Source organism: Cervus canadensis, chromosome 4 (assembly GCF_019320065.1).
Source record: "Cervus canadensis isolate Bull #8, Minnesota chromosome 4, ASM1932006v1, whole genome shotgun sequence".
Taxonomy (NCBI): Eukaryota; Metazoa; Chordata; class Mammalia; order Artiodactyla; family Cervidae; genus Cervus; species Cervus canadensis.
The window spans coordinates 93204445-93229630 of record NC_057389.1 but is presented as its reverse complement, the minus strand read 5'-3'; the positions used below and the strand labels follow the sequence as shown (position 1 = coordinate 93229630).

The 25186-nt window shown below is 40.7% G+C and overlaps 1 protein-coding gene and 1 pseudogene across 1 annotated transcript; both read right to left on the bottom strand.

Annotated features, from left to right (window-relative positions):
• Positions 1–4878: 4878 nt before the first annotated feature.
• LOC122439313 lies at positions 4879–5812 on the bottom strand (annotated as a pseudogene).
• Positions 5813–11543: 5731 nt separating this feature from the next.
• Positions 11544–17636, bottom strand: LOC122439312 (olfactory receptor 7A10-like). The gene is made up of 2 exons (XM_043464395.1): positions 17149–17636; positions 11544–12486 (listed from the first exon to the last, which is right to left on the bottom strand). Exons 1-2 carry the CDS (start codon positions 17634–17636, stop codon positions 11544–11546), a joined length of 1431 nt encoding a protein of 476 aa, XP_043320330.1.
• Between the last annotated feature and the right edge of the window lie 7550 nt (positions 17637–25186).

The following is a 25186-nucleotide window of genomic DNA, read 5'->3' as shown; positions in this document are numbered from 1 at the left end:
TCAGAGAGTTTAAGTAGGGGATCAGAGGTGTCTCCCAAACGTTCTAAGGTATACCTTTAAACTATTTCTTGTTTCTTACCTAAGAATAAAGTCCAACACCCTCACTCTGTACTCCCTTAGAGATCAAGAGGATATAAATTAAGAATGAAGGAATAAGTGGAAACAGAAACAAAATCCAAGAGCTGGCTCAAGAGAGAGAACTGTCTTGAATCCTTATAAACAGAATCTTTGTGGGATTCCCACCATCAGCTCAACCTTCTCTCCTATAGTTGATGCAGCAGGTACCACCCCTGCTTTCCACTGTACCATGAACCCCCAAAGGAAAGAGTCCAGTGAGCAGGACATCTCTGCCTAGGATGAAAGGAAGAAAGTTTGCTTTCTGCTATCTTTGTAGTGGGTTGATAAACTTCTTAAAGATGTCGCAAAACCTAAACATTTGTGGAGGGTTGATCTCTCATCAGATCCACACCTCTTACGGATACTTGAGAAATTTAGGACCAAGGCCACGTCTGAAACCTAAAGTTGGCCTTTTATGACAATTTCAGAATTTTCAAGTCAATTTGCCCTTTTAGAGGACTGCATTTCTTCTAAATTCAGCTCTTTGAATATAGGTTGAGTTAGCAGAAAAGACTACTGTCTAGATGCCCTATGGATGGAATTTCATTGTCTACATTCAAATCTGAATTTAATCTTTTTCTACCCTAGAGCCTAGTAAAAAAATTGCATTAAAGTCCTGTGTTCCTATCCTTAACTGTAAAATGATGCTAAAGCATATATGGGAGGTGATAATGCAGGTAAAAGGAAATGAGTTATATGAAATCTTAACTCAGCTCCTGGCATGTGGAATCCCTAGGTAAAAGTTTATAATTTTGTGGTTACTGTTCATTTTCATGACCATCCCCTTCATGATCATCTGGAGTACTTAGGGTATAGTTTAGAGGTTCCTATTTCTTGTTCAGGTAGAAAAGATGCCCAAGGAAGAGAGAAGGGAGGAAAATAAGCACTTAAATAAGAGTTCTAAGATCCCCACTGGTAACAACAACATCAATTTCCTAGGCCTCTGAGCTGAATCTATGTATTTTGGTGCCCTCCCACTGGCTTGATGAGAAATGTCCCACTGTTTTGATGAGAAAACAAGGCTCCCCCAATCCCTCCTGCATTCAGCGTCTCCCACTGCGCTTGGCACTCACTGGGTTGTGCTGCGTCTCTGCTGGGGTAAGACTGAGGGATACAGATTGGCTGTCCCTTTTCCACCTGGTGTTGGATGAGGGCTGAGGCTTGTCCTCAGGACTGGCAGCAAGGCAGACTCAGGTGTGGGCCTCCTGGTGCGGACAACAACTCTGGGGGGATGGGACACACAGGTATGGAGCCCATTGGACTGGAGCTGGCTAACTGAAGGTCTGGGAAGCACAGGCTGATTATTTATTGTGGTGCAGCCTTGAGACCTTGATGTACATAGCAGATAATTAGCCAACTTGGTCCATGGTTTCACAGTCTCTGAGGATTTGCTAATTTAATGGAGGAGGAAGAGGAGAAACTGATTGTTTTAGAAGGGATCTAGACCTGTCCTCTTCTCAGGAGGAGACTGATCTCTTCTCCTCACTTCTGACTTCCAGGTTGTTTACCTCATCATAAAATTCAGGCACATTCTATTTAATAAGAGAAGGGAATATGTGACTTTTATATCTGCACATTTATTGAGTTCATCATGTAAACTAGAGAGATTTAGGTCTTCCATAACAGGATTCTGACAGTATTTCTAATTCTTTAGTTAAGATTTCTGTCTCTGAAAACTTCCTACTTTTTATGTAGTCTTGCTTTGAAATTTTAGATTTTATGCCTTGGAGATGTATGGTTTTTGCTATTTTGAATGACAGTTCAAGTTCTAATTTAGGTGGAATTTAAAATTTTTAATTGAAATTAGTTTAAAATTTTTGCTATAATTTTACTACTCAGTTGAAGTATGTTTTCACATTGCACAAATCTTTATTTGACATATTTATCTGGTTACTTGCTACTTTGCTTAAACTCTTCAAGAGGCCTTAGAGATATCTACATTCAAAATGTGTTGGGGCTACAGTCCTTATAAGGCTTGCCTGCAAAAGTGTCTGATTTCCCTCACTTACAAGTCTGTTGATGGGATTCAGTTCTTTGAGGTCCAGAGAATTCTCTTAGCTTCTTACCAGATGGACCTCTGGCAATATGGCAACTGGCTGCTATCTCACCAGAGCAAGGTGGTGAGATGGCCAGAGAGTGTTGGCAAGATAAAAGCTGAGTCTTTCTACACATTAAGGTTTGAAGGGACAGTCCAATAGTTTTCCAAATTCTTTTCATTGGAAGCAAGTCACTGTTTCCTGTTCATTCAAAGAGACAGGTATCTACAAGAGCATGAACACAGGTGGCTGGTTTCACTGGGAGCATCTTTGAAGCTACCTACCACACAGACCTTACCCTCTATCAGAACAGTTGACTTGGAGAAAGGTAAGACTGTAGAGATATTCCTTTGTTTTCCAGCCTCATCTCCAGCCCATTAAAACTTGATCTTTTCTAGAAAACTTTCCTGTAGAACTGAAACGTGGAAGGATTTTCACTGTTTGGGGTATTTTTTGCAGATGCCACCATACTGCTCCTGGCCATGTAGTCAGAAATTCCTCTAGTTGCTCTAGAGGAGCAACTAGGCTCACCATAGACTCCTTCCATCAATGTTCGAATAAGCCACAGTCATTCAGTTCCCCAGTTCTACAGTTCCCAAGTGACTCAGTGGTAAAGAATCTGCCTGCCAATGCAGGAGACACAAGTTTGATCCCTGGGTCAGGAAGATCCCCTGGAGGAGGAAATGGCAACCCACTCCAATATTCTTGCCTGGGAAATCACATGGGCAGAGGAGCCTGGCTGGCTACAATCCTGGGAATTACAAAGAGTCAGACACGACTTAGCAACTGAGCATGCACGCATGGCCTGAAATGAGGCTAGCCCTGGGAACTCCTGAACTTGTGCTGGGATCTGAAATGAGGACAGGCTTGTGAGGACTGTTTCCTTAGGCTTTGTGGTTTAGCAAACTCTTTGCAGTGAGGAAAGGCAATAGAAAAAAAACAAGCCAAGTTGAAGCCCCTCAAAGGCCTCTGAAAACCTCCAGGGAGCCCTGGAGTTAGGATGATCCCTTGGATCATCCTGGAGTTGGAGCAAAGAAGATAAATGCTTCCACCGCCACATCATATAGTAATTGGATGTGGGCTGCCTGCCTAGAGGCAGATCCCTCTAGAGATTGCTGAACGCTAACACCCAACATTGGAGCAAAATGTTCTCATCCCTGATAGGAGTTTTTTTTTTTTTTATTGTCGCAAAATAATATAAAATTTAGTCTTAATCATTTTTAAAAAACTTTATTGAAGTGTAGATGTGTTACTTAGTTGTGTTTAATTTCTGCTGTGTAGCGAAGTGACTCAGTTGTATATATGTATATATACTTTTCACATTCTTTTCCATTGTGGTTTATCACAGGATATTGAATATATTTCCCTGTGCTATACAGCAGGACCTTGTTGTGTATCCATCTCTATATGATAGTTTGCATCTGTTAATCACAAACTCCTCATCTTCCCTCTCACCTCTCCTCCCCCTTGGAAAATACAAGTCTATTCTCTATGTTGGTGAGTCTGTTTCTGTCTCCTGGATATGTTCATGTGTGTTGTAGTTCAGATTCCACATATAAGTCGTATCATATTTGTCTTTCTCTTTCAGACTTACTTTGCTTAGAATGATAATCTCTAGATCCATCCATGTTGCTGCAAATGGAATGATTTCTTTCTTTTTAATGGCTCTAATATTCTATCATGTATGTCATCGATTCATCTGTCAGTAGACCATCTTAACCATTTTTAGGTGTACAGTTCAGTGGCATTAAGTGCCTTCATATTGTTTTGCAACCATCACCATCAACCATCTCCAGGAATTTTTCACCTTCCCCCAACTGAAACTGTTTGTATTAAACACTAACTACCCATTCCTCCTCCCAAATCTTCTCTATGCATGACTCTTCCCTCCAGTAGTATGAATTGGACTTTGTTTGGTATCTAATACACATGGAATCATTTAATATTTGTCCCTTTCTGTCTGGTTATTTAATATGATTGGGGAGAAGGTTGACAGACTAGGAAGAGGAATTATCAGAAACATTGGGGATCAACTTTGCCCTGGTAGGCACTCTCCATTCTATTCCTGAGGAGCATTTGTCAGTTTTCTTAGAAAAGTTCCATGTGAAAAATCAATATTAATAGTGTACCACTTGAATTTCAAAATTTGAGCAGGATCTTACTCATCCTATATGTTAAAAAATCTGGCCGCAATCATTAAGAAGCAAAAATATACTAAATGTCTATCTAAAATGTCTAAATGTAACTAAATGTCTACCAAAATATGCTAAATATACTAATGTCTACCTAAAGGTAGTGTTTAGATACTCTTATTAAATAATGGGAAAAATCATAAGCAAAGTATAGAAATAGTCAATAAGAAGAAAGAGAGAGCAACAATTATTTTGCAATGATAGAAACAAGACTGTCTGTGATCAATACATTGTCTTTATAATACATAGGATAATACATAGGAATGTGAGAATGTTATACTCATATGCTATGCAAAATCTAAGAAGAATTATGACTTAAGTAGGAAGTCCAAAATAATTTCCCAATTCTATTAAAGCTATTCCAAGAGGACAAATTGTGTAAAGAGAATGCCAAGAGCTAGGTAGATACATATATGTGACATTACCGCAGCATCTGAGTTTCCTGCAGCACATATTTGATTCTCCTGCCCTTTCCAGTCTTATGAACCAAAAAAGACCAAAAAAAAAAAAAAAAAATGACACTAGCACTGAGATTAGACTATTCTTCTGATAATCCTCCAGAGGGCACGCTTAATGTCCTTGTTCCTTGGGCTATAGATAAAGGGGTTCAGCATTGGGGTGACTACAGTGTACATCACTGAGGCCACTGCACCCTTCCTGGGGGAAAATGAGACAGCTGAGCTGAGGTATACACCCATGCCTGTTTCATAAAATAAACAAGCAACTGCCAGGTGAGAACCACAGGTGGAGAAGGCTTTGTACTTCCCACCTGATGAGGACACTCTCATAATGGAGGATATAATTCGAGTATATTGAGTATATCCATTCCCTGAGAATGGAATCCCACCAATGATGGTACTAATGAAATAGACTAATGTGATATTGATGGAGGTGTCAGAACAGGAAAGGTTGAGGAGTTGAGAAAGGTCACAGAAGAAATGAGGTATTTAACCATCTGCACAGAAGGTAAGTTGTGACATCACCAAGTAGTGCAGCAGGGAGGTCAAAAGGCTGATGGAAAATGACACCAGGACCAACAAGCCACAGAGGCAGAGGTTCATGATGACCAGGTAGTGTAGGGGGTGACAAATGGCCACCAACCTTTCATAGGGAATCACCATCTGAAGGAGACTCTCCAAACATGCAAAAAGAGAGAAAAAGGTCACCTGAGCCAGACACCCTGCATAGGGGATAGATTTGCTGTGTGTCTGGAGATTCACTAACTTCTTGGGGACAGTGGTGGTGCTGAAACTGATGTCAGCCCAAGGACAAACTGGAAAGGAAGGAATACATGAGGGTGTGGAGGTGGGGGTCAGAGATGACAGCCAGAATGATGAGCAGGTTCCTAAACACGGTGACCAGGTATATGGACAGGAAGAGTCCAAAGAGGAGGGGCGGCAGGTCTGGATCATCTGAGAGGCCCAAGAGGAGGAATTCTGAGAGACCTGTTAGATTCTGAGGTTCCATGTTGATGAGGTATCTTTACAAAAAAGGAGAAAGTGTTGAATAAGCAACAATTGTGGAGGCACCCAGATAAGTGTCCAAACTTTGTATTTAATAAATCACAAATAGTTTTCACTCTTGAAGACCTCACACTCCAGCACCTTCAGCAATGTTTCTCAATTGTGAGGACATCTTTTTTGATGCCCAGAGTATTCACCAGTTTCTTTTTCTTCTTTTTTTTTTTCCAATCCAGAGCTTCTGCTTAATCAAAAGACACTGTAGGAAATGAAAGGAAAGTCACAGAGGGACAGAACCCCTTGGTAACACGTTGGTTACTAGTTTTCTACTGCTGCCTCAACTCATTACCAACAACCTAGGGACTTCAAAAACAAGGGGAATGTGTTATCACATAGTTCTACAGATAGAAGTCTGGCATGGGTATGACTGGGCTAGAAGCAGGTGGTCAGCAGTGCTGGTTCCTTCCCAAGGTTCCAAGGAGGAGTTTGTTTCCAGCTTCTGGATGCTCCTTCTTCAAAGTATCAAGGGCTCACCCCTCTAACCCTACTTCTGTGGACCACCTCACTCTGGTTGTGGCCAGGAAAGCCTCTCTGCTCTGAAGGACTCATGTGATTCAATGGACCCACCTGGATTTCACAGTGTCATCTCTCCATCTCGAGATTTTTAGTTTAAGCACATCTGCCAAGTTCCTGTCCCCACGTACTATAACATACTCATCAGTCCTGGGGATTAGGGCAGGAAATCTTTAGCAAGGGAAACTTTCTGCCTACCACAACCTACTAAAAATATCATGGTCTCATACCCAGGACTTTTTTTTCAAACTTTAAACCTTTTATTTTGTATTGGGGTATATCTGATTAACAATGATGTGGTAGTTTCAGGTGAGCAGTGAAGGGACTCAGCCATACACATACATGTATCCATTCTCTCCTCCCATCCAGGCTGCCACATAACATGGAGTAGAGTTCCATGGGCTATACAATAGGTCCTTATTGATTAATTTTGAATATTGCTGTGTGCACATGACCTCCCTACACCTCCCACCCCGACCCCCGGCAAACAGTTTGTTTTCTAAGTCTGTGTCTCTTTCTATTTTGTAAGTAAGTTTATTTGTATTATCTTTTCAGATCCCACATATAAGGGATGTCATATGATATTTCTCCTTCTCTGACTTATTTCACTCAGTATGACACTCTCTATGTCCATCCATGTTGCTGCGAACATACCGGAATATTTAAAGAACACCTAGTTGTTGTTGTTCAGTTGCTAAGTCATGTCCAACTCTTTTGCGACCCCATGGATTGTAGCCTGCCAGGCTCCTCTGTCCATGGGATTTCCCAGGCAAGAACACTGGAGTGGTTTGCCAATTTCTTCTTCTAGGAATCTTACTGACCCAGGGATCTAACCCACATCTCCTGCACTGGCAGGCAGATTCCTTTACCACTGAGCCTCCAGGGAAGTCATCATTAGTTTCTTTAGCACTGATTTTAAAGGCATGGGGCCAAAGAACGTTAGCAAGATAAGAACATTTTGAGATAACAAGTCTATGAACACAATAATATATCCGCTCCCTAGTTTTAATGGGAAAATAAAAACGAAAAAATACTCTTCTGATTAAAAAAATTATATTTAGAGGACACTAAAAAGCACTCAAATGTTCTGTATCTTATCTAAATGTAGTACAAGAAAGTTCATTGATTTGCAACGCAGTTCTAAAGAGATAAAACCTTACTCACTGGACTCTAAATTAAAATCAAATGTTCACAGTCAGATAGCATTCCTGTTTGCTAGTTAACTTTAAGTGTTTTTCCTCGCTTTTTGGTTTTATGAGATACATCTCTCATGGGGATAAGAACTCACTCAAATGTGTGGGTGGTTTGGTCAGTCTCTTCAGATGTAACTGATAAACACTTGGTCTTGGTGAACTTCACATTTTGATGAATATGTTTTTGTTGAAAGAACAAAGCCATTTGGCATTGCTGATCTTGAAGATAGTATTAATGTACAATGCGCCAATGATTAACCATTAAATTTTAATATATATCTGAACTTGTTTTTCATATTTGCAAATTTTTAAAAATTGGAGTATAGTTGCTTTACAATGCTGTGTTAGTTTCTGCAGTACAACAAAGTGAATCACGCATGTGTACACACATATCCCTTCCCCCGTGGACCTCACTCCCGCTTCCCCATCCCACCCACCTAGGTCACCACAGAGCACCCAGCTGAGCTCTCTGCGCTATACAGTAGCTTCCCACTGGCTATCTGTTTCATACAGTACACAAATGTCATTTCTAGTCTCCCAATTTATCCCACCCTTCTCCTGTTGTATGACCACAAGCCCATTCTCCATGTCTGTGTCTCTATTCCTGCCCTGCAAATAGGTTCATCTGTACTGTTTTTCTAGATTTTTTTTCTAGATATTTGTTTATTTCTTTTGGACTCACTTCACTCTGTATGACTGTCTCTAGGTCCGGTCCATCCATGTCTCTACAAATGACCCAATGTCATTCTTTTTTATGGCTGAGTAACATTCCATTGTATATATGTACCACATCTTTATCCATTCATCTGTTGATGGATGTTTAGGTTGCTTGTATGTCCTGGTTATTGTGAATAGTGCTGCAAGGAACATTGGGGTGCATGTGTGTTTTTGATTTACGGTTTTCTCAGTGTGTGCCCAGCACTGTGATTGCTGGATCATATGGAAGCTGTATTTTTAATTTTTTAAGGAACCTCAATACTGTTCTCCATAGTGGCTGTATTAATCTACATTCCTACCACTCCCTAACACCATACACAAAAATAAACTCAAAATAGATTAAAGACCTAAATATAAGACTGGGCAGTTTAAAGTTCTTAGAGGAAAACATCAGAAGAACACTCCTTGACATAAGGCACAGCAAGATCTTTTTTGACCTACCTCCTAAGATAATGAAAATAAAAGCAAATATAAAAATGGGACCTTGGCTCCAAAACATCATCTTTTCAAGAAAAATTCCCCAGAGAAGAACTAGAACATGAAAAACTTGCCCTGTTGTGGGTACTTCTGCAGATCCCACCTTGCTGTTCCTAGCCATACAGTCAGATATACCTCTTGTTTCTCTTACACCCATAGAGTCCTTCCATCACTGTTAGAATAAGCCACAGTCTTTCCAGTGGCAGAGTGATACAAACATCTCAGTGTTCATCCCTCAGTCATGTCTGACTCTTTATGACCTTTGGTCTATAGCCCACCAGGCTCCTCTGTCCATGGGATTCTCCAGGCAAGAATATTAGAGTGGGTTGCTGTGTTCTCCTCCAGGGGATCTTCCCAACCCAGGAATCAAACCCAGGTCTCTGGCATCTCCTGCATTGCTTATTTCTAATCAATAAAGAGGTCATACCTCTCTCTTTTTCTTTAAAACCTTTGTGTTTGAACTCTTGGTGTTCATTAAGACAGTGTCCTTTTAGTTTTAAAGCAGGATATGTGAGATGTGGTCTGTTGTGACCTTCTACATCTTATCCTTGCAGTACTCGTGGGTCATAGTCTATGTATGAGGAACTCAGAGATTAATTCCTCATTAACTGATAGACAGAAAACTAGATATGTAGTTTTCTCAATTAAGCTGCATATATTTATCTAGTTTTCTGCCTATCAGATAATAAGAATATTCAATTACATTGGACATGGGACTTCCCAAGGGGCGCAGTGGTAAAGAACCCACCTGCCCTGCAGGAGACAAAACAGATGTGGGGTCTATCCCTGGGTTGTGAAGATCCTCTGGGATAGGAAATGGCAACCAGCTCTAGTATTCTTGCCTGGAAAACTCCATGGACAGAGGAGCCTGGTGGGCTACAGTCCATGGGGTTGCTAAGTGTTGGATACGATTGAGCACTGAGCACATTCAGCACAAATTGGACATCCCTGGGAACCACTGCATTTGTGGTGGTATCTGATATGAGGGCAGTCTTGTGAGGATGGTTCTCTCGATTTTGTGGTGTGGCAAGTTTTCTTCAGTATGAAAGGGCAGTGGAAAAAGTAAAGCCAAGTTGAAGCCCCTCAGAGGTCTATGAAAACCACCAGGGTGCTCTAAAGATGATCCCTTAGAGTTGGCTGCAGTTGGGGGAAAAGGAATCAAATGCTTACATACTCACATCATACAGTCTTCGGATGTGGGCTGCCTTGGGCTCTCTGTAGCAGAGGGAGATCTCTCTAGAAGTTGATTCTTTTCTAAAAAGTTTCTTTATTTTAATTGGAGCATAATTACTTTATAATATTGTGATAGTTTTGCCATACATCTACATGAATCTTGAGGGCTGAGTAACACCCAACATTTGGGGAAATTGTCTCTCATTTCTGACTGATTGTGTGTGTGTGTGTGTGTGTGGTAAAACAACATAATATTAATTTTACCCTGTTAACTATTTTTAAGTGTACAGTTAAGTGGCATTAAGTATATTCATGTTGTTTTGCAACCATCACCACGATTCATCTCCAGAACTATTTTGTCTTCTCCAACTGAAACTCTGTGCCCATTAAACACTAACTCCCCTTTCCTCCTCCCAAAGCCTCTGGCAACCATCATTCTCTTCTCTGTCTATTCTTTGACTACTTTAGGTCCTTCATATCAGTGGAATCACTCAATTTCTGTTCTTTTTGTCTGATTATGTAATATGATTGGGCTTCCCTGGTGGCTCAGAGGGAAAAGTGTCTGCCTGCAATGAGGGAGACCTTGGTTCGATCCCCGGGTTGGGCAGATCCACTGGAGAAGGAAATGGCAACCCACTCCAGTACTCTTGCCTGGAAAATTCAACAGACAGAGGAGCCTGGTAGGCTACAGTCCATGGGATTGTGAAAAGTCACACACAACTGAGCAACTTCAGTTATGTAATAAAATTGGGGAGAAGTTAGACGGAATGGAATGGAGAATTATCAGGAAAATTGGGAATTGACTTTGGTGGGTACTCTATATCTACCCTTCAGGAAGCACACATCCCAGTTTCCCTAGTAAAGTCCAAGTTAACAACTTCTTTTTCAAACTTAGTATTCATAGTGTCCTATTTTGATATCAGAATACTTTGGTTTGGAAATGAAATGAAATACCCATCCTATTTGCCCAAAATTCATTAAGGAGCAAAAATATATTAGATGTCTTGGTCATTAAGGTAGGGTTTAGATACATGTAACAAATAGGGAATAATAATAGGAAAACATAGAGTAAGTTGTTGTTTAGTCACTAAGATGTTTTGGGACCTCAGGGACTGTAGCCTGCCAGGCTCCTCTGTCCATGAGATTTCCCAGGCAAGAATACTGGGTGAGTTGCCATTTCCTTCTCCAGGAGATCTTCCCAACCCAGGGATTGAACCCCAATCTCCTGTACTGCAGGAGGATTCTTTACTGTTAGGCCAGCAGGAAACCCCATAGATTCAGTATATGACAAGAAATAGATCTGTGTTTATTTGGAGGTGATAGAAATAAGATTGCCTGTGACCAAGGGCTTTGGGCAATACATAAGGAAATTGAGAACTGTACAGTGAGGTGGTGTGCAAAATCTTGGAAGGGTTATGACCCCCAAATAATGTCCCAATTTCAGTAGAGCTAATTTAAGAGGGAAAAAATGTGCAACCAGAAAGCCAGATTGCTACATATATGCTATGGAACTGCAGATTCACAGTTACTTGTTGCACATATTTGATTTTACTGTCTTTTACAGTCTTAACAAACAACAACAGAAAAATTACACAAGTATTGAAATTAGAATTTTCTGATTATAATTCTCCACAGGGCACTCTTGATGTCCTTGTTCCTTAGGCTGTAGATGAAGGGGTTCAGCATAGGGGTGACCACAGTGTACATCACTGAGGCCACTGCACCCCTCCTGTGGGAAGATGAGACAGCTGAGCTGAGGTATACCCCAAGGCCAGTTCCATAAAATAAGCAAACAACTGACAGATGAGAACCACAGGTAGAGAAGGCTTTGTACTTCCCATCTGATGAGGAGACCCTCAGAATGGAGGATATAATTCGAGTATAAGAGTAAATGATCCCCGAGAGTGGAACTCCACCCAAGATGGCACCAATGAAATAGATTAATATGTTATTGATGAAGGTGTCAGAACAGGAAAGTTTGAGGAGTTGAGAAAGTTCACAAAAGAAATGAGGGATTTCCACATCTGCACAGAAGGTAAGCTGTGACACCATCAAGTAGTGCAGCAGGGAGGTCAAAAGGCTGATGGAGAATGACACCAGGGCCAACAAGCCACAGAGGCGGGGGTTTATGATGACCAGGTAGTGCAGAGGGTGACAGATGGCCACCAACCGGTCATAGGCCATCACTGTCATAAGGAGACTCTCCAAAAAGGCAAAAAGAGAAAAAAAGGTCAGTTGAGTTAGGCAGCCTGCATAGGTGATGGATTTGCTGTGTGTCTGGAGGTTTACTAGCATCTTGGGGATGGTAGTGGTGCTGAAACTGACGTCAGTCAATGACAGGTTAGAAAGGAAGATGTACATGGGGATGTGGAGGTGGGAATCAGAGATGACAGCCAGGATGATGAGCAGGTTCCCAAGCACAGTGACCAGGTACATGGACAAGAAGAGTCCGAAGAGGAGGGGCTGCAGGTCTGGATCATCTGAGAGGCCTAGGAGGAGGAATTCTGAGACACCTGTTAGATTCGGTGGTTTCATGTTGATGGGACACCTTTCAAAAAAAGTAGAGAGTGTTGAATACACAAAACAATGGTAGAGGCACCTAGATAAGTGTCCAAACTGGATTTAATCAATTCACAAATAAAGTATTAGAGGAAAAACATAGGAAGAACATTACTTGACATAAATCATATATGTCCATAACCATAAATAAGATAACCATAATTGAGATGAAAAGACAAACCTCAAAATAGGAAAAAATATTTGCAAATGAAGCTACAGACAAAGAATTAATCCTCAAAATATAGAAAGAGCCTGTGAAACTCAATATCAGAAAAAAAAGTTGATAAGAAATGGGTGGAAGTCCTACATAACATGTTTCCAAAGACACACAGAATTTTTTTTCAATCAGTATCAAATACTTTCAGAAAAAGATTGGAGGTTGAGTTTACATTTTGCTGTATTTGTTTGTCATGGCCAGGTAAAACTTCTTAAACATCCCTCTACTCCTGAACATATATGAAGGCTTGATTTTTCATCAAACCCCACCTCTTATGAACGGTCAAAAAATTTAAGACCTAATCAGGTCTCAAACAATAAGTTGGCCTCTTTATGCCAGCTTAAGAGAGCTTTTCATGCCAATTCTTCCTTATAGAGAGTTTGTGTTTCTCCTAAATTCAGCCCCTTGAATGTTGGCTGGATTGGCAGTAGAGAATACTGTCAAGGTGACTTGCAAATGGAGTGTCACTTTTGCCCTGTAAAGGAGTGTCACAAGTGACAATACTGTCAAGGTGCCTTATAAATGGAGTTTCACTGTCTGCATTTGAATCTGACTTTATCCCCTTCTCTACCACAGAGCCTGATCAAAATTACATTAAAATCAAAATTCCTATCCTCAGGTGGAAAATGATAATAATGCATGTTGCTCTCTTTTGGGGGATGGGAATGCAGATAAAGGGCTTCCCTGTTGGCTCAAAGAATAAAGAATCTGTCTGCAATAGAGGAGACCTGGGTTCAGTCCCTGGGTTTGGAAGATCCGCTGAAAAACAGAATGGCAACCCACTCCAGTATTCTTGTGGTTTCCCTGGTGGCTCAGATGGTAAAGAATCTACCGGTAATGCAGGTGACCCAGGTTTGATCCCTGGATTGGGAAGATCCCCTGGAGAAGGGAATGGCAACCCACTCTAGTATTCTTGCCTGGAGAATTCCATTGACAGAGGAGCCTGGCAGACTACAGTCCATGGGGTTGTAAAGAGTTGGACATGAATTAGTGACTAAAACATTCACACTTCCAATGCAAATAAAATAACAAACTACATTAAAAAATTACTCCAGCCTCTGGCATATGGATTCCTACATAAGTCTTTGTAATACTGTGGTTATTGTCATCATTTCATTACCATCACCTTCAAGATCAACTGGAGTACTTAGGGAACACTTTTAGAAGGACCCATTTCCTAATCAGGTAGAAAAGATGCCCAAGGAAGATAGAATCAGTGTGGAAGGAAAACAAAACTTGAATAGGCATTCTAGGATCCCCACCACTAACAATAACATAAACCTCGTAGGCTCTGAGCTGATCTTTGCATTTTGGTGGCCTCCCACTGACTATTATAACTGTCCCACTGCCTTGATGGTGAGCATACAAGTCTCCCTCATCCCTCCTGCATTCAGTGTCTCCCACTGCACTTGGCAGTCTCTGGGCTGGGCTGTGTCTCTGCTGGACCAAGACTGAGGGTTGCAGATTGGCTGCCTGTCCCCTACCTGCTGTTGGATGAAGACTGAAGCTTTGTCCTAAGAACAGGCAGTAAGACAGACTCAGGTGTGGGCCTCCTGGTGCAGACAATAACTCTGGGAGGATGAGACACACAGGTATGGATCCCATTGGACTAGAGCTGGCTAACTGAAGGTCTGGGAAGCACAGCCTGATTATTTACAGTAATTCAGCCTGGAGACCTCCATGCACAGAGCAGATAATTAGCCAAACTGGTCCATGGTCTCTCAGTCCCTGAGGGTTTGCTAATTTAATGGAGGAGGAAAAGGAGAAAAGTGAATGTATTAGGAAAGATCCAGTAGAGCCTGGAAGAGGCTGATTTGTATTCCTCACCTCTGCCTTCCAGTTTATTTTCTCATCATAAAATTCAGACACTCTTTTTTTTCTCAATTAGGGGAAGCAATACATGATTTTATGTCTGTAAATTCACTGAATTAATCATGAAATCTAGAGAGATTTTGGTCTTCTCTTCAAAGAGTGTGATTATATTTCTATTTTCATGGTTAAGTTTTCTGTCTCTGGCATTGTCATATTTTTCTTTCTATAGTCCTGGTCTCAAGTTTTGGGCTTTCTGTCTTGGAGATTTATGGGTTTTGTTATTATATTTTTTGAATTTGGAGCCAAGATACCCAAAGTGAGAGTCACTCTGGGAAGCACTGCACTTGTGCTGGTGTCTGAAATGAGGACAGTCTTGTGAGAACTGTTCTGTAGACTCTGCAGTTTGGCAAACTCTCTGTAGCATGAAAGGGCAGTGGAAAAGTCAAGACAAGCTGAAGACCCTCAAAGTTCTATGAAAACCACCAGGGTGCTCTAAAGATGATCCCTTAGAGTTGGCTGCAGTTGGGGGAAAGGAGCCAAATGCTTACACACCCTCCCCCCCTCCCACATTATGCAGTCATCAGATGTGGGCTCTCTGAAGCTGAGGCAGGTACCTCTAGGAGTTGATTCCTGAGGGCTAACACCCAAACTTGGAGCATTCCATCTCTCATTTCTGACAGGAGATTTTTTTGTTGTGGTAAGAAAAAAAAAATAACACAACATTTACCTCCTAACTATTTTTAAGTGTACAATTCAACAGCATTAAGTTCATTCACATTATTTAGCAACCATCACAACCATCTGTCTCCAGAACTATATCATCTTCCCCTAATGGACACTCTGTGCCCATTGAACACTAACTCCCCTTTTCCTGATCCCAAAGCCTCTTGCAACCATCATTTTCTTTAAATTTGACTACTTTAGCTGTGGAATCATTCAGTGTTTTGTCCCTTTCTGTCTCACTAAGTAATATGATTGGGGAGAAGTTAGATGGAATGGGAAGGAGATTTATCAGCAAATATTGGAATCAATTTTGCTCTGGTAGGTAATCTCCTTGCTACTCCTTGGGAAGCATATATCCCAGTTTTCCTAGGAAACTCCCAATTGATAACTGCTTATGTAAAGTCAGTATTCACAGTGCCCTATTTCAATTTCCAAAGTTCTCTGATTTGGAAATGATATACCCATCCTATTTTCACAAAAAGATTATTAAAAAGCAATAATATATTGGATGTGTTGATCATTATAGTACAGTATAGATACATATGACAAATAGGGAATAATAAAAGGAAAAGTATAGAATCAATATATAGCAAGAAATAGAGCTGTGTTTCCTTCCTTGCAAGGAAAGTTATGACAAACATAGATAGCCTATTAAAAAGCAGAGACATCACTGCTGACAAAGGTCAAAATCGTTTTTCTAGTAGTTAGGTACAGATGTGAGAGTTGGACCATGAAGGCTGAGCACCAAAAAACTGATGCTTCTGATTTGTGGTGCTGGAGAAGACTCTTGAGAATCCCTTGGACTGCAAGGAGATTAAACCAGTCAATTCTAAAGGAAATCAACTCTGAATATTCATTGGAAAAACTGATGCTGAAGCTTCAACTTCAATACTTCAGCCACCTGATGCGAAGAGCTGACTCTTTGGAAAATACCCTGGTGATGGGAAAGATTGAGGTCAGGAAAAGTGGGTGGCAGAGGATGATATGGTTAGATAGCAGCACCAAATCAATGCACATGAATTTGAGCAAACTCCAGGAGATAGTGGAGTACAGAGGAGCCTGCTATGCTACAGTTCATGGAGTCGCAAGAGTCGGACATGACTCAGATACTGAACAACAACAGCAAGGAGCTGAATTTATTTTGTAACTATAGAAACAAGACTGCCAGGGACCAAGGGCTCTGTGTAATACATAAGGAAATTGAAAAGGTGTAGTGATGTGGTATGCAAAATCTTGGAATGGTTATGACTAGGGTGACTAAATAATGTTCCAATTCCATTAGAGCTATTTTAACAGGAAAAGTATATAAATAGAGAGCCAGATAGGTACATATATGGTGTGAGACTGAATATTCAGAATCACTTGTTGCACATATTTGTTGTTACTGCCTTTAATAGTCTTAGGAACACACACACACACACACACACATATAGGCACATATGACACAGGTATTGAAATTAGGTTCTTCTGATAATAATCTTCCAGAGGGCACTCTTTATGTCCTTGTTCCTTAGGCTGTAGATGAAGGGGTTCAGCATAGGGGTGACCACAGTGTACATCACTGAGGCCACTGCACCCCTCCTGTGGGAAGATGAGACAGCTGAGCTGAGGTATACCCCAAGGCCAGTTCCATAAAATAAGCAAACAACTGACAGATGAGAACCACAGGTGGAAAAGGCTTTGTACTTCCCACCTGAAGATGATACTCTTAGAATGGAGGAAATAATTTGAGTATAGGAGTAAAGGATCCCCGAGAGTGGAACTCCACCCAAGATGGCACCAATGAAATAGATTAATATGTTATTGATGAAGGTGTCAGAACAGGAAAGGTTGAAGAGTTGAGGAGGATCACAAAAGAAATGAGGAACTTCCACATCTGTACAGAAGGTAAGCTGTGACACCATCAAGTAGTGCAGCAGGGAGGTCAAAAGGCTGATGGAGAATGACACCAGGGCCAACAAGCCACAGAGGCGGGGGCTCATGATGACCAGGTAGTGCAAAGGGTGACAGATGGCCACCAACCGGTCATAGGCCATCACTGTCATAAGGAGACTCTCCAAAAAGGCAAAAAGAGAAAAAAAGGTCAGTTGAGTTAGGCAGCCTGCATAGGTGATGGATTTGCTGTGTGTCTGGAGGTTCACTAGCATCTTGGGGATGGTGGTAGTGCTGAAACTGACATCAGTCAAGGACAGATTGGAGAGGAAGAAGTACATAGGGGTGTGGAGGTGGGAATCAGAGATGACAGCCAGGATGATGAGCAGGTTCCCAAGCACAGTGACCAGGTACATGGACAAGAAGAGTCCAAAGAGGAGGGGCTGCAGGTCTGGATCATCTGAGAGGCCCAAGAGGAGGAATTCAGAGACACCTGTTAAATTCTTTTTTTCCATGTAGATGGGACACCTTATGAAAAGAAGAGTGTTGAATAAGCAAAACAATAGTATAGGCACCCAAAGAAGTGTCCATACTTTGGATTTAAGCAATTAACAAATAAAATATTCACACTTGATGACCACATGGCCTAGCACCTTTAGCAATATTTCTCATTTGTGAGCACATCTTTAATGAGGCCCCAAATATCATTTGCTTCTTTACTTACCTATTTTAGAGGCATGGGGCCAAAGAATGCAAGAGAAGTAAGGACTTTTTGACATAATAAATCCATGAACATTATGTAATATGTGTCCCCTTAGTTTTGAAGGAAAAATCTTTAATTAAGTTTTTTCTCTCTTAGAGAAGTCATTCTAATTAAAGGACACTAAAAAGCATTCAAATATACTGTATCTTATCCAAATGCTGTACAAGAAACTCTCTTGGTTTGTAACGTAGTTCTAAACAGCTAAAACCACTCTCTGGGGTATAAATAAAAAAATATTCATAATCAGATAGCATTTCTATTTTTTAATTAACTTCTAGAGGTTTTTCATATTTATTTGGTTTTATGACATCCATCTTCCATGGAAATATGTGTTCACTCAAATATGTGTGTTGTGGTCAAAGTCTCTTCACATATAACTCAAATATAAATATTTGCTCTGAGTGGACTTCATACTTCTATAAATGCATTTTTAATATCTCTTTTTCCCTTAATTTATTTATTTTTAATCAGAGGATAATTATAATATTGTGTTGGTTTCTGCCATACATCAGCGTGGATGAGCCATAGGCATACATATGTCCCCTCCTTCTTGAGCCTCCCTTCCACCTCCCACCCCTCTCGGTTGTCACAGAGCCCCAGTGTAAGTTTGCTGAGTCACACAGCAAATTCCTACTGGCTAAACATTTTTAAAAAATTTTTAGTTGAATGATAATTGCTTTACAAAATTTTGAAGCATAAAATCATACACTATCACTGAACCTGAAGATAGCACTCATATGTTATGTACCCAATGATTAATTAATAAACTGTAATTAAGACTCTGAACTTGCTTTTCTTATTGCAGAGTATTTTTCTATCAGTGTTATAACAGTCTCAGGGAAAGTTCTGAAATTGAGATTGCTGTTTGCTGTTTGTTTGTTTGTTTGTAGTGGCTAGGTAACATTTCTTAACTATGATATATCTTTAATCCTAAAGGTTTGTGAAGGGTTGATTTCTCATCAGATCTAACCTCTTATGAACTATCAAAAAATTTAAGACCAAATAAGTTCTCAACATTAAGTAGGCTTCTCATGCCAGTTTAAGAGCTTTTTAAGCCAATTCTTTTTTTTCTCATTTAATAAATTTATTTTTATTGGAAGATAATTGCTTTACAGAATTTTGCTGTTTTCTGTCAAACCTCAACATGAGTCAGCCATAGGTATAAATTCTTTCTTACAGAGAGTTTGTATTTCTTTTAAATTCAGCACCCTGAATGCAGTTTGGGTTGGAAGGAGAGAAATCTGTTTTGGTGCCTTGTAAATGGAGTTTGGGGCTTCACTGGTGGCTCAGCGGTAAAGAATCTGCCTGCAATGCAAGAGACCTGGGTTCAATCCCTGGATTGGGAAGATCCCCTGGGGAAGAAAATGGCAACTCACTCCAGGATTCTTAGCAGCAAATACCCCATGGACAGAGGAGCCTGATGGGCTACAGTCCTTGGGGTCCCAAAGAGTTCAACATGACTTAGCCACTGAATAATAAACAAAATGGAATATCACTGTCTGTATTCAAATCAGACTTTACCTCCTCTCTACCACGGGGCAAGATTGAAATTACATTAAAATACTGTGCTCCTACCCTCGAGTGTAAAATGATAATAAAGCATGTTGCTCTCTTTTAGGGGGTAATAATGCAAGTAAAAGAAAACAAGTCACATAAAAGCATTAGTTCAGAGCCTGGCACATGAATTCCTACATAAGGCTTTGTGATATTGTGTTTATTGTCACGACTTTCATCACTATCACCTTCACGATCATTTGTGGCACTTGAAGGACACTTTCCTGTGCTGTGCTAAGTCGCTTTCATCATGTCCAGCTCTTTGAGACCTCACGAACTGCAGCCCGCCAGGCTCCTCTGTCCATGGACTTCTGCTTGCAAGAATACTGCAGTGGGTTGCCATGCCCTCCACCAGGGGATCTTCCTGACCCAGGGATCGAACTTGCGTCTCCTGAGGCTCCTGATTTGCAGGCAGATTCTTTACCACTGAGCCACTGGGGAAGCCCAGAGGATACTTCAGAGAAAACTATTACCTGCTCAAGTTAAAAAAAAAAAAAAAAAAAGATGCCTAAGGAAGACAGAATAATTATGGGAGGAAAATAGACATTTAAATAAAAGCTCCAGCATCCCCACCAGTAACAACAACATCAACTTCATAGGCTTCTGAGCTGATCTATCCATTTTGGTGTCCTTCTACTAGCTATCCTATCTGTCCTCTACTTTGATGATGAGAAAACAAGGCTCCCCCAATCCCTCCTGCTTCAGTGTCTCCCACTGCACTTGGCATTCACTGGGCTGGGCTGTGTCTCTGCTGGGGCAGGACTAAGGGATGCAGGTGTCTGACATCTCCCCTACCTGGTGTTGGATAAGGGCTGAGAGTTTGTCCTCTGAACATGCAGGAAAACAGTCTCAGGTATGTGCTTCCTGGTGCAGACAACATCTCCAGGAAAATGAGACACACAGATATAGAACCCATTGGACTGGAGCTGGCTAACTGAAGGGCTGGGAAGCACAGGCTGATTATTTACAGTGATACAGCCTGGAGACCTCCATGCATCTAGAAGATAATTAGCCAAATTGGCCCATGGCCTCTCAGTCTCTGAGGATTTGCTAACTTCATGGAAGAAGAAAAGGAGAAAAGTGAATGTATAAGGAAGGACCTAGACCCTTCCTACTCCCAAGAAGAGGTTGACCTCTACTTTTCACCTCTGAGTTCCAAGTTATTTATCTCACCATAAAATTCACGCACTTATTTATTCAGTGAGAGAAAGCAATATGTGATTTTAATCTGTAAATCTTTGATTAGTCATATAATTTAGAGAGATCTATGCCTTCCATGGGCTTCCCAAGTGGTGCTAGTGGTAAAGAACCTGCCTGCCAATGCAAGAGACACAAGAAACATGGGTTCAATCCTGGGTCAGGAAGATCCCCTGGAGGGGGCAGAGCAACACACTCCAGTATTCTTGCCTGGAGAATGCCATGGACAGAGGAGCTTGGCAAGCTACCGTCCATCGGGTTGCAAAGAGTCCAACACTACTGAAGCAACTTCACCTGCACATATGCATGTCTTCCATACCAAAATTCTGATAGTATTTCTATTTCCTTAATTAAGATTTATATCTCTGAGAGCTTGATACTGTTTTTTGTTTTTTTTAATTGTCCTGTTTTGGGGTTTTGGAATTTATGCCTTGGAAATTTATGGTTTTTGCTATTTTGAATGACAGTTCCAATCCTAGTTCTAATTCTATTGGAATTTAAAATGTTTCAATTCATTTAGTTTAAAATTTAGCTCTACGTTTTCTGCTCAATTGGTGTATGTTGTTATATTCCACACTGTTTATTGTGACACATTCATCTGTTATTTTGCTTAAATACTTCTAGGCATCTCAGAGTCTAGATTCAAAACGTGGGCCTGGGCTATATACTCTTGTCAAGTCTTGACTGGAAGAGGATCTGAATGCCAGCTCACTTACATGGCTATTGGTAAGACTGAGTCTTTTGTGGGCCAGAGGACTGCCTTAGTTTCTTATCAAATGGGCTTCTGACAACAGGACAACTGACTTCTATCAGTGCAAGGTGGTAAGATGTCAAGAAAGGGCTGTCAGGATGAAATCTGAATCCTGGTGATGGAGGGTGGGAAGGGATGGATTGGGAGTTTTGAATCAGCAGATGCAAACTAGTGTATATATTAAATAGAATGAATAAACAAGGCCCTACTGTGTAGCACAGGGAACTATATTCAATATCCCTTAAAAAGCAATAATGGAAAAGAAAAAAACAAAGCTCAGTCTTTCTGGATGTTTGTGTTGGCAGATTGATTTTTTTCTCATTTTAAGAAATTAGAATCTAACAAATTATTGCTTTTTTCCTTCAGTTTCCTCCTGAAACCCTATGCATGTTGCTCTTTCTCCAATTGGTATGTTTTGAAAAGAAAAAAAAGATGTGCTAATTTATCACATCATGAGAAAAATATTTTTATCTTCAAGTAATTGGGGGGAAAAGATAGTATCATTAACAAAGTCATGTGATTTATCTCACATGTATTATGACCATAGTCATAAGAGCTTGGAGTTGCAGGTAACATATTCTAATCTTGACCTCAGGTCCTGAGTGTGAATCCTGTTGGATGCTTTCAGCTCAATAACTCAACATCTTTGTGGTCAGAAATGAGATCTTGAAAATTAGAAAAACTATTTGGGACTTCATTCCATTGGAAGTTTTCAAAAGGTAAGTGATGGAATCTGATTGACTCTTCAAGTCACATAATCCTTTTCTACTCTGGGATCATATTACATGGTGGCATGAGGTCAACTCTAAAGTCTGGAAGCCTGAGTTCAAATCCCTTCACCACCTCTTACAAAAGCATGAAGCCATGTATGTATAGCTTAAACCTACCTTATACCTAAGTGAAATTATGGTAAAGTGGGGCATGAGAAAAGTGCCCATCTTATAGGTGGGTGGGAAGAATGAAATTAGCTAACATAAGTAGATGCTGAGATAGCTGCCTAGCAGTAGCCATAACTCTGTTATTAGTGGTGGCGGTAGGATAGAATAATGATTATTTCAGTATTATGAAAGTGAAAGTGAAGTGAAAGTTGCTCAGTCATGTCTGATTCTTTGTGACCCCATGGATAGTCCATGGAGTTCTCCAGGCCAGAACACTGGAGTAGGTAGCCTTTCCCTTCTCCAGGGGATCTTCCCAACCCAGGGATTGAATCCAGGGATCGAACCCAGGTCTCCTGCACTGCAAGCGAATTCTTTACCAGCTGAGCCACAAGGAAAAACCAAGAATGCTGAGTGGGTAGCTTATCCCTTCACCAGTGTATCTTCCCGACCCAGGAATCGAACCAGAGTCTCCTGCATTGCAGGCAGATTCTTTACCAGCTGAGCTACCAGGGAAGCCATTTCAGTGTTATGACTTCTAGTAATTTTACTGTTAATCAGAAAATTTAGAACACAGATTTTGTGATAAGAACTCAAATGGTAGGACATAGAAATGAAAATAAAAATTAGAAGAACAGATTTTTAAGGATCCATTGACAAGGAAGAGGCTTAATTCACTCATGGATTTGAACTCCCAGCAGAGCTATGATGATCTGGGTCACCATCTGCTCAGGAAGAGTATTGGGTATGTACAAGCCAGTGGATGTGTTAATTATCCATGCTCCATAATGGTCAATGCTTTAGAAGAGTGGTCCTTGTGCGTGACCATCACAGTAGCAATATCAACATTTAGGAATATCTTTAGAAGGGCACATTAAAAAAATTATTCATTTATTTTTGACTGTGCTGGGTCTTCGCTGATGTGTGTCGGCTTTTCTCTGATTGCAGTGAGCAGGGGCTATTCTCTGGTTGCCCAGGCTTCTCGTTGCAGTGGCTTCTGTCGAGGCAGAGCACAGGCTGTATGGCGCACAGGCTTCAGTAGTTGCAGCGCTTGGGCTCAATTGTTGTGGCTTCCAAGCTGTATATCACAGGCTAAGCAGTTGTAGTGCATGGGCTTCGTTGTTCCGCAGCATGTGGAATCTTCCTGGATCAGGGATCAAGCCCGTGTCTCCTGCATCGTAGTCGATGAAACAGAGTAGACGTTTTTTCTGAAATTCCTTTGCTTTCTCCATAATCCACTGAATGTTGGCAATTTGATCTCCGATATCTTAACTATGTTTATAAATAGATTATTTGGCCAACATGTAAAATAGGTTTCCACACTTAAAATTGGAATCAGGCTCTCTGATTTTATATATTAAATAGAGATGCCTTTGTATGTAGCATTAATAAGGAATAGATTGGGAGTTTGGGATTGACACGCACATATTGCTATATTTAAAATATAATGCTTTTCCATGAAAAAATAAATAAATAAAATAAAATTCTGTGCCCCCAACCACAAACAATAGGAAGGAAGCCTGGAATTAATTAGAAAAGGAAAGTTTATATGTGAAATGCAGGTATATATGAATGGGTGGATAGAATACATGGCATACACTTGGTCTAAGAAGGTCAAGGATTATGCATCATGAAATTCTCTCTTGTACTGCTGTGGTCTTTAAGGATTTGCACAGCCCAGGGATCAGAATGGCACCAAAAATATTTGTCTAATGAGGAACATCTGTTATTGATCCCCAGGGGTATAGCTATGGTTAGCCGTCAGCCTGTGATATGAAACAGCCCTTGCCTTCCTAGGAAAGGCACACCTGAACCACCTTTCAGAGGTGATCCTTCTTGACCAGGAGTCCATGGTCTCACATGCTGTGTCTGCCCTATCTGAGGACAGATCTTCTGTCTCCAATATCCAAGTGTCATGTCAAGCATCATTACACACTGATGCCAGTCAGGTAAAGTCCCTTAGTTAATGATTTGGGGATTTTTTTTTTTTGTAGCAGGAAAAAGTGTTTTACTAAAAATTTATCTAAGGGACACGATGAGGAGAGTTCAAGCATGTAATGATCAGAATGAAGTGTCCTATGAGATTCCAGACAACCTGTCTTTTTGCTGATAAGTTTGTACCAATGCTCACCCAGTTCTCAATCTGCTGGTCTTCTATTTCCTCTAAAAATGGAAGAACTCTTTATCCACTCTTTATTCTCCTAAGCAGAAATATGCCCTTTCTCAAACCTGATGCCTCATAAAACTTTCTGACGTTTGCTTGAATACCGTGGTGGTTGTGGGGAAGAGATTTGGTCAGTTTTTCCTTTATATCCCTTTCTGGTTCTTCAAATACCACTGCACAGAAGTCCGTTTGCCTTATTGCTGTACTTGGGCTGTGAAGACACTGGGATAAGTAGAGACATGCAGAGCCTTAGCTGGCTGTCCTAGCACACCTGTATCTATAAAATTTACAAGAATTTAACACATTAACAGCAAAGATAGTATAATACCTTTTTAAAAATATAACCATCCTTAAACTCCTTTGAAGCTTTAAAATGGTGACATTCTGTTCCCAACTTCAGATCTATAAATACAATGTAAGAAAATAATACACATACAAAAGGCATCAAGTTTGTATCCCCCTCAGATCTTATTCCCTCCTCCTGAGAATCAAAATCATCTTGCATGTGATAGTGTTCCCCCTTGCATTGTTTTATATTGAGCGTGTGTTCACAAACATATGTAAGACAAGCGCATTAACCATAACACCTATCAGTTAGGAAACAGAGAAATAAAGGATGATGTAATAATATAGTGTCAAAATCTGCCTGCAGTGTGGGAGACCTGGGTTTGATCCCTGGTTGGGAAGATCCCCTGGAGGAGGGCATGGTGACCCACTCCAGTAGTCTTGCTTGGAGAATCCCCATGGACAGAGCAGTCTGG